We start from the raw sequence: 9913 nt of genomic DNA, 5'->3' as shown, positions 1-9913 counted from the left end.
CTCTTTGGTGTAGGCGGGAAAGACTCAACATTTTTTTACTACGGGACGACCTCCTCATGACTAAAAGGGGATGCATCTTCATGCCGCGGTGGGGAAGCCTTCACCGTAAATTGCTTAAGGAGTGTCATGATACTTTATGGGCCAGTCATTCAGGTCAAGAGTGAACCTTAGCACTCCTTGAGTGCGGTTACTATTGGTCACAAATGAGAGACGATGTGGAGGGGTATGTGCGAACGCGCCTCATCTGTCAGCAAGACGAGAGGACCAACCAGAAGACTGTCGGCCTCTTTGAGCCTCTACCTATCCTAGAACGTCCATGGAAAAGCATTTCCATGGACTTCATTGTTATCTTGCTGAAGGTAGATGGATTCATCTCCATCTTGGTAGTGGTGGATCGTTTCTCTAAATACGTCACCTTCATCGCAACTGTCAAAGAGTGCCCAATAGAGAAGACTGCGGAGCTGTTCGTCAAACATGTTATGAAGCACTGGGGTGTACCAAGAAGCATTATGAGTGATCGCGATGCTCGCTTCACATGCAAATTCTAGGGTGAAGTGTTTTGGCTACTCGGCTCCGATCTTCTATTTTCAACAAGTTTTCAACCACAGTCCGATGGTCAGACAGAGTGCATCAACGAACTATTTGAGCATTACCTCATGTACTTTATTAGTGTCAATCAGAAGGACTGGGTAAAGCTCTTTGATGTGGCCCAATTCTGTTACAATCTTCAAAAGAGTGAGTCTTCAGGCCACAGCCCGTTCGAGATAACTGCGAGGCAACAACCACTGGCCCCACACACTCTAGCCGCACAGGAGAAGGGAATGCCATCTTTTGCCTATCAGTTTATTCGAGATTGACACTAGCAGACTAAGTTGGCGAAGACATTTCTTCACAAAGCGGCTAAGATGATGAAAAAGTGGGCGGACAAGCAACGTCAACTTGTTGGCTTTCGTGTTGGGGACAAGGTGTTGGTGAAACTTTACCCGGATTGCACAAGCATCTTCCATGGATGGCACCGTGGATTGATCAGAAAGAACGAAAAACCATTCATCATCACAAAGAAAGTGGGCAACCTAGCGTACAAGCTGGACTTGCCCTCAGACTTCAAGGTACACCTGGTGTTTCACGTGTGCAACCTGAAATTGTTCTATGCAGATGAGGGAGATCCGGAACGTAACATGCCACAATGCGCTCCTATCCTGCAGAGGGCCCTGACAGCACAACGGACTGAGAAGCATCTCAGCAAGATCCTTCGCTACAAGGTCAATTACTTGGGCGATGCGAAGAAGTATTTTGTAAAGTGGGAGGAGACAACGAAGCCGACGTGGGAGCAAGCATTTCGGATGAAGAGTCACTACCCAACTGAAGTCAGGGCCTACCATAAAATAGATGGCACCGAGGGCAGCACATGATTTGAAGGGAGAAGTTTGTTCCCCTGGGATCTACTTTGTATAGTTGTGTCTAGAGTTTGTTTTGCTTTGGTTGAGTCTTGATGTAAAGTGTCAAGTCACTTGTAACTTTTTTCGGGTCACCCTTGTACTTTGGTTCAGGTTGATCAATACCCTGAAGGGTTAGCCCTTAAATTTGAACTGTAATGCGCCTGCAGGCAAAATTGTGAATGAATGCAAATGTGTTGAGCTTTCTTTTGTTCACTCTCATTGTGATTGCTTTCGAGTGATTGCAATTTTTCTCCTTTTCTTCTCTCTTGCTCTCTTAGACTCTCTATGATCAAAGCTTTCGCAACGGCAAGCGAGCGATCAGAAGGCTTGCGGCGGTAAGGAAGAACCGTCACACCGCACTGGCCTATTGAAGAAGTAGGCTCGTGACAGGTTTAATAATTTTATTTAGTAGTAAGACTGGTAGACAAATTGAACAACACCCCTCGGGAGCAGCCTCCTTCTCCCATCTCCCCTTCTCCAAAGTTTTCCACCAACTGCAAGGACCCCCATAATCTTCTCATCATTTGCAACCCAAGGGCCAGCCTTGTGATTCATTTGGGGAAGGAGTAATATGAAACCCCTCTCAAGTATAAGTCATCCCTTTTCTCTCACCGAGAATCAGAAGTTCAAGCACTACAAAATTCCATACTATTAACTACGGTTGTTGGTCATAGTTAATGTTAAAAAACCGTAGTAAGTGAGCTTTAATTATGGCCAATGACTGTAGTGGATCCGTAGTGGTTAGTTACTGTACCTAATAACATTAACTATGGCTGCAACCATAGTTAAGTATGGCCAGCGATCACAGTAAATGGGCATATTATTAACTACGGTTGACCGACGTAGCAAATGCTATTTGACTATTAAGTACGGTAAGAGGCCATAGTTAATGCCAATAGTCACTAATGACTATAAACTGTAGTTAATGTTAGTTTTTTTTAGTTATTCATATACTCCCTAGAACTGCTACTTCACATGCAGAAGAAAATATTGTGAAACCAGAATGCATGAAAAATCTACTTTCATGGGCTTGAAATTAATTCAAACTTATACAATAAAAAAAATACACTTAACAAATAAAAGATAGAGAAATTTTAGCACTTAGCAGCAGATTAATCATTCATTCAACTGAATGTTCAAGCTAACAGATAACAGGATATACATATTTCAACAAGACTTTTAGTGAAAAAAAAAAATTGGTTCACGAATTTCCAAAGTTAAGTAAAAAAACTTTTGCCGGAAACAATAGAGCCCTAATTGCCACCTTAGTGCTAAGTACAATACCGGTCAATAGGAAAGCAATGGAGTTTACTAAATTCACATCAGTAAGGATGAGAAAGAAGTAACTTGAATTAAAAAAATTCACTAACTTGTTCAGCTATAGTTCTCCATCTCCAAACCCCTTCCCTTTGAGCTTTTGCCATTAACAGCAACAAGGTCTGTATCAAAAATCAAGGTAGCCCCGCGTGCTTAATACCAAAACCACATTGTGCGTGAAACATGGACCATGAAAGATTTCACATGTAGATGAATGCACACAAATATGATGAACAAATACAACAAATTAACAATAATATATGCATGCACAACAAATGAATCAATAGGGACCTGGATCAGAAGCAAAACACTGACCACCATAATGACCTTTGAAACATATGGGTAAATTCATCCGATATCCACCCCCAAAGTTGCAAAACATAACCAAAGTGGAAAGCAAAAGGCATACAACGATTCAAAATTGCTAGTTTTGTTACCTTTGGAACAAATGGGTAAATTCAACCGATAACTCATTGCATTTATATTTCGGGGTTATACATTTGGTATCTTTCCCATTTCGAACACAAGCACTTTACCGCTATCTATCAAATAGTGCGTCTTCCTTAAGAGCGAACCGGTGGTGGCTATTTTTAAGCAGACAACTACAACAGATGAGTCTGCCTAAGTGCCATACAACAGTGACAGAATTTATGTTAGACATGTATAGAAGTAAGGGTGGCAGTCGGCCTGGTCTGGCCCGGCCCGACCCATATTCTGGTGGAGCCCTACTCAACCCAATTATAATCAGGCAAGCCCACTCGGGTCGAGTTCATTAAGCCCGACCCAGTTAATGGGCTGGGCCGGATAGGCAGTGTGCATTTTGCATATGGGCCCAACCTGTTTTGGACCCGATTAAGTAATCAAGATGGATTCGAACTCAAAAGGTAGCCGTAGGGGAACCTGTGGCAGGATGGAATCCTTGGTGACCGGACCGATAGGCGAGCGATCTGAGCAGGATAAGCGACAGCCCATCGGACCTCGGCCAACCCTTTGGTAGTGTCACATCCTTCTCTGTTCTCTTTTGATCACACCAAAAGCCCACAAGCAAAGACAATAGTGCCAATCCAAAGGTGGGATTGATATCTCACTACCTTTCATGTTAATAACGCGGTTCATTGGCCAACATCACATCCAATGCGTTTAGAATCTTTATGAGTAATTTCCTGATATGGACCTACCTTTTACCTTTTTAGAAATTCCTGATACAGTTCCAATTTTTCTATACCGTGGTCAGACATGGACCTGCTGTAGCTTACCACTAACCTAACCTAATTAACCTGAGTTAAGTATGCTAAAATATCAAAAGTACTGTACTTTTTTTCAATACCATCTCTCCTCTTCCTTCGCAACCCTATTCCATGGGAGGGTGGTGTATGTTCCCCCCGATGATTCACTGAATCCCACGCCGGTGTTCGGGGCTTTGAATGAGCACCACGTATACAAGCACATGGGGCTCGTATTCCCGTGTATGTTGACATAACTTTGCATCGGACTCTGGTGTTGTTGCAAAGACTTAAGTACCTTTTCTTGCTATTCTTCTCATAAAGTGATGGTTTGAGAAAATGACAAAAATGCCCTTCATTCAAAAAAGAAAAAATAAACAGTTCAAAAAAAGGACAAACATGTCCTCCATCCAGAAAGTCGATGATGATGTTGACTCTTCAAAGTCTTGTTCTTCTTTCTTCGTTCAAAAAAAGGACAAACATGTCCTCCATCCAGAAAGTCGAGGATGATGTTGACTCTTCAAAGTCTTCTTCTTTCTCCGTAAAACACTGTAAAACTCTCTCTCTCTCTCTAGAGAAGAAATCAAGGGAGGCAAAGAGTTCTCCCTGGAGAAGGCCATGAACATCAACCCTCTCTCTCTCTCTACTTTTGTGCACATCCAACAGACGATCCTAAAATGCTCCATCAAACACCGACTGACCTGCACACTGACTGTAGCATCGTTCAACTTGAAGAGTTGTGGAATCTGATTCAGAGTTTTTACCCTTACAGAAGGGGAGTCTGAGGGCTCCTCCCAGCATGAGTAGCATCATTCGACTTGATTCGTTGTGGAGCGTGATTTAGAGTTTTTGCCCTTACAAGAGGGGGGTCCGATGGCTCTCCCCCCCCCCCCCCCCCCCCGGCGCGGATCCCGATTTGTAGTATTTTCGGGTCTCCAACGAGCCCCACAACGATTTATAGTGTTATCCGGCTTTTCAGCAGCGATTTGTAGTGTCTTCCGCAAATTGCTATAGCGATTTATAGTGTTTTTGGATTTCACTATAGCGATTTGTAGTGTCTTCTAATCATGCATAATTTTTACACATAAATTCATATATTTTTCATGCATGATCATGTCAATAATTGCTTAAAAAATTGCTTGTTTGCGAAGGTTTTCAAAGTTTTTATCAAATTTTAAAATTGAGCAATGTGAACCCTTTCTGAGCCTTTTTAAGAAATTAAGTAAGTTTTTGGGAAATACTTTTTAAAAAATTGAGTTGTTTGAAATATTGGAAAAAATATACAGGCTCTTTTTGAAAAAAAAAATTCCAAAACCTAATTAGACTATTATAAAAAGGGAAGTTGAGAAGGAAGAGCCATCTTTTTCCACATGAGATTTCACGCGACCTCTCTCTCTCTCTCTCTCTCTCTCTCCACCAGCCCACCAATAGCCTCTTCTATTTTTCCAGCACAACAAGGCAGCGTGTTAATTTCATGGGAAGGGACCATTCTCTTCGCAACCACTCTAGCCGGGCCGCTCGGTAACTTCTTCTTTTGCTCCCCTCTCTTTTCACGTATTTGAGTTCAGTTCATTATTGTCTTTGCAGAAAAAGAAAAGAAAAAAAAGATATATCATAGGTTCTTCATTTTTCTGAGACTCAGCATTGTGGTTAAATTTTTTAGGTCCAACGTTGTGTTTATTTTTTGTTGGTTCAACGTTTTATATTTGTTTCCCCGTCAATGCATGTTAATCCATTTAGTCAGTTCTGTGTGCATTATTTACTCAGATCAGCGTTTTGTGTAGTTAATTAGCATCGTTGTTGGTTGCATATAGCATCGGTTCTTCAACATTCAGCATGTCATTTGCGTTTAATTTTAGTTTTTTTTTGGAGTTTAAGTCTATTCAGTCTTAACGTTATTAGTTTGCCTGTTTTATTTATCAACATAGTTTAGTATCTTGCCTGTTTTGCTTTCGGTTAAATTCAACTTGAATGATAGTTTTGGTTAATTAGATTTATTTTCAGCAATAGATCCAGTTGTCAGTCATTAGCGTGTTAGTATTGTGCATCTAATTCATTGTCCAGTCGTTCTGCATACAGTACTTCATTTTATTGTCAGTAGTGTCTTTTAGTTTCTCCATTGCATTTAGCATTCTTGTTAAGTTCAGCATCTTTCTATTTTAGACGTTGTGTTAAACATCGTTCAGCCACCACAACGTCATTGACGTTGTGTGGAGGTAGCTACGTGCAAGACAATAGGAGGTTGTGCGTGAACTCACGTCTAACTTAGTTGAGAGTCATGAATTAGGTACGCTTTGATTAATTTAGTTACCTAGATTCTTTGGGTATTTCAATAGACGTTGTTCACAAAATTAATGTTAGTACCCAATAGAGTTGTTTAGAATTCAGTAGTTATATAGTCTTTTATAACTAATTAATCAATACGGTAGTTAGATTAGTGGAGTCAATAGGTCAAGCTGATGTTTATAGAGGTTAGGTTGTTGAATTGTTTGGTGCAACACTGTCTTTTGCTGTTACATAGTATAGTAATTTTTATTTAGATTAGATTATGTTTAAGAGTTAATTTAGAATACTTTTAATATCTGGTTTTTATGTACTCTTAACTATTTTAGTCAAATTAACATTAACTCATTCTTGTTTTTACGTTTCTTCATTGTATTTAATTAGAGTAAATAGTAGGAGTCAGTTGCATCGTTCTTTTTAGTTTATCATTAGCTAAGTCAGTTTCATTGTCATTTCAGGTTTGTTTTAGATTAGTATTTTAAAGTCCAGTACAACATTAGTTAGTTAGTTAGTTTGTAATTTGTCTTTTAGTATCATTTGTTTAGGTTAGTTCAATTCATTTTGTTAATTTTCAAGTATTAGATTATGTTAGGTTTTTCTCGTTCTGCTGTGTTTTGTTTGTGTTTCTTGCAGGGATGGGTGAACGTGCGAGAGAAGCGATTTTGACCCTCAGAAAGGTCCTCAGAGAGCCCTCAGAGAAGCAAAAGTGCAAGAAAACGTACATTACTTCAAGAAGGGACAAGAAGACTCGAAGCACTGAAGCCTTTCTTTTCTTTTTAGATTAGGGTTTTATTTTATTTTATTAATTGGGTATGTAATAAAACCATTTATTTATTTTGTTTAAGCCCTCTGCGTAGGGCCGTACTCTCGTAGTTAATTATTTAATTAATTCTTTTTATTTTGGCAATAAAGAGTAGTTAGATTGTGTGTTTGAATACGAAGTATTTTCCATTCTCTGAGATCGACCCGGACTCCACCACTTGTGCGAGCCGGTTTTTATATTTTTGGTGTCTGACTTTCACTGGATTTTCATTAAAAATATTGTTTTAAAAAGGGTTTTCATAAAACTCACACCAAATTTTTGGCGTCGTTGCCGGGGAACGGCGAAATACTAGTATTCACTTTATTGCCTTGTGTTTGTTCTCGTATTTATAGGTTGTTAGTTTAATTCAGTTCTTTAATTAGGATTGTTTAGTTTGCTTTTCGCATTTAGGCTTAGAACCACGTGTGTGCATACCGTAGAGACAAGCTTACTTTTCTGCACAGCTCACCCATTAGGATCCCCTTAGAAGTGACTGTGTACGATTGGTACCGTGCACATAGATTTCATTTTTGTAAATTCTCTACTGAGTGCAACTGCGTGGTGCTTGTTTATTTCTTGTTTTCAGTAATTGTTTTTGTTACTCGCTTTGTGGTTTGTGTGGTTTGGCCGCTAGTGCATTAGTTTGGTAGAAAAACCCAATTTAGGACGGTTGTTGCACCGGTCTACCCTTTGGTGCATGCACGGGCGATGTTCGCTTGAACCTGAGCTTGCCAAATTTGTTGAGGATCCCGAATCTTTCTTTAGAAGAGCCCATCTATCCAGCCCCATGGCTGAAAATCAGCAGTTGATTCATCCTCTTAGGGAGTACTTCATGCCCAACACATACACTCCTGCCTTCTGCATCACAAGACCTGATGTGGGAGTGAACCATTTTGAAATCAAGGCCAGTGTCATCCAGATGTTACCCTCCTTTTATGGCCTTAGCAACGAAGACCCATACCGTCATCTCGACGAATTTCTCGAGATCTGCTCTATGGTGCAGATTAACAATTTTGGAGATGACGCGTTAAGGTTGACGTTATTCCTCTTCTCCCTTAAGGATAAAGCCAAGCATTGGCTGAAGGCCCTCGATACAGTTTAAATTACCACTTAGGAACATATGCAAAGGGAGTTTTTAAAGAAATACTTCCCAATTGGTAAGACGAACCAGTATCGAAAAGCCATCACTAGCTTTTCACAGATCGAGGGGGAAATGTTTCATAAAACGTGGGAGAGGATGAAAGATCTTCTCCGCAAGTGTCCTCACCACCAGGTGCCCCGCTGGCAACTGGTGCAATATTTTTATGATGGTCTCACTGAGAAGAACCGTCAAATGGTTGACGCTGCCTGTGGGGGCACTTTTATGCTCAAAAGTGAAGATGAAGCATGGTCCATTTTTGAGACCTTGAGCGAGAACTTCATGCACCATGCTTCTGCTTCACGATCTGAGAGGGCCACACCTGTGAAAGATGGCGCGAAGAAGGCTGGTATATTCGAGATAGGGATGTACCTTGAGTTGCAAAAGAAGGTCGACCAACTGTCCCAGAAATTGGATTAGTTGTTGTTGGGTCCCTCTCTAGTCTTACAGGTGTGTGCGTTGTGTGCTAGCCCTGCACACCATGTTGTTGATTGCCCCGTTGTGCCACAGTACCCTGAGTTTATCCAGGAGCAAGCTCAGATGGCGCAGAGTTTTGCTAGGCCCGCACCCAATCAATATTCCAGTACATATAACCCGGGCTGGCGGAACCATCCCAATTTTTCATGGAGAAATCCACAAGCCCAACCTCCCAACCCTTCCCAAAGCCAACCCAGGCAAGGCGGTTATGTGCCTTGATTTCAGAGAACCAGCTACCCGTCAGCTCAACCTACTTATAATCAGCCCCAGTCTCAGGAGCCTTCGTCCAGCCAGTCCTTTGAGGACAAGATGCTGCAAGCCTTCTCGGATATCAAGGCAAATCTAAGCTCCCATACACATTCTATTGTGAAGCTTGAGACACAAATGTGACAACTCGCCGAGGCGCTTAGCAGGCGGAGTGAGGGGGCTTTACCTAGCCAACCGGTGGTGAACCCTAGGGGTAAGGAGCCGATGTATGGCCTGCATATGACAGATGCCCATCAAGAGCAGGCTCAAGCGGTAATCACCCTTAGGAATGGGAAGCAATACCAAGCGAGGGAGGCTGCAGAAGAAAGAGAGAGAACGAGTGAGAAGCAGTCTGTCCCTACCGTCCCACCTCAGGAAAGCGAGAGGGCTCTACCATTTGAGCCTTCAAAGTCCTATATTCCCAAAGCCTTCTTTCCTGAGGCGTTAGAGAGGCCAAAGTCATTAGGCAAACATGGAGTGAATATGCAGGAGATGCTTGAGATATTCAAGCACGTTCAGATAAACCGTCCCTTGCTTGATGCCATTCAGCAAGTCCCTGCGTATGCGAAGTTTCTAAAGGAGCTTTGTACGCAGAAAAGAAAGTTGAGGTCACAAGTGCCGAAGAAGATATACTTGACTGAGCAGGTGAGTGCGGTGTTGCAGCACCAAACCCCACCAAAGCTTAAGGACCCAGGGACTCCAATTATTTTGTGTGTCATAGGCAAAATCACTGTCGAGCGTGCATTGCTCGACCTTGGGGCGAGTGTCAATATCTTGCCGGGTTTCTTTTATGACAAATTTGGATTAAAGGAGATGAAGCCAACATCTATGACCTTGTACCTTGCAGATAGATCAATTAAGGTCCCGCGAGGGATTCTGGAAGATGTTCTAGTCAAGGTAGACGACTTCTACTTCCCTGTCGACTTCATCATTTTAGATATGGAGGGAGTCAATGATATGCAACAGACTCCCATTATTCTTGGACGCC

The 9913-nt window shown here is 41.7% G+C and overlaps 1 protein-coding gene across 1 annotated transcript; it reads left to right on the top strand.

Annotated features, from left to right (window-relative positions):
* The first annotated feature begins 905 nt into the window (after window positions 1–905).
* On the top strand, window positions 906–1412 carry LOC149834338 (uncharacterized). The gene has a single exon (XM_090009345.1). The coding sequence runs from the start codon at window positions 906–908 to the stop codon at window positions 1410–1412; it is 507 nt and encodes a 168-aa protein (XP_089865471.1).
* Window positions 1413–9913: the final 8501 nt, after the last annotated feature.

This window comes from Nuphar pumila, chromosome 6 (genome assembly GCF_984573655.1).
Source record: "Nuphar pumila chromosome 6, dmNupPumi1.hap1.1, whole genome shotgun sequence".
Classification (NCBI taxonomy): Eukaryota; Viridiplantae; Streptophyta; class Magnoliopsida; order Nymphaeales; family Nymphaeaceae; genus Nuphar; species Nuphar pumila.
This window is presented reverse-complemented; position numbering and strand designations above follow the sequence as displayed.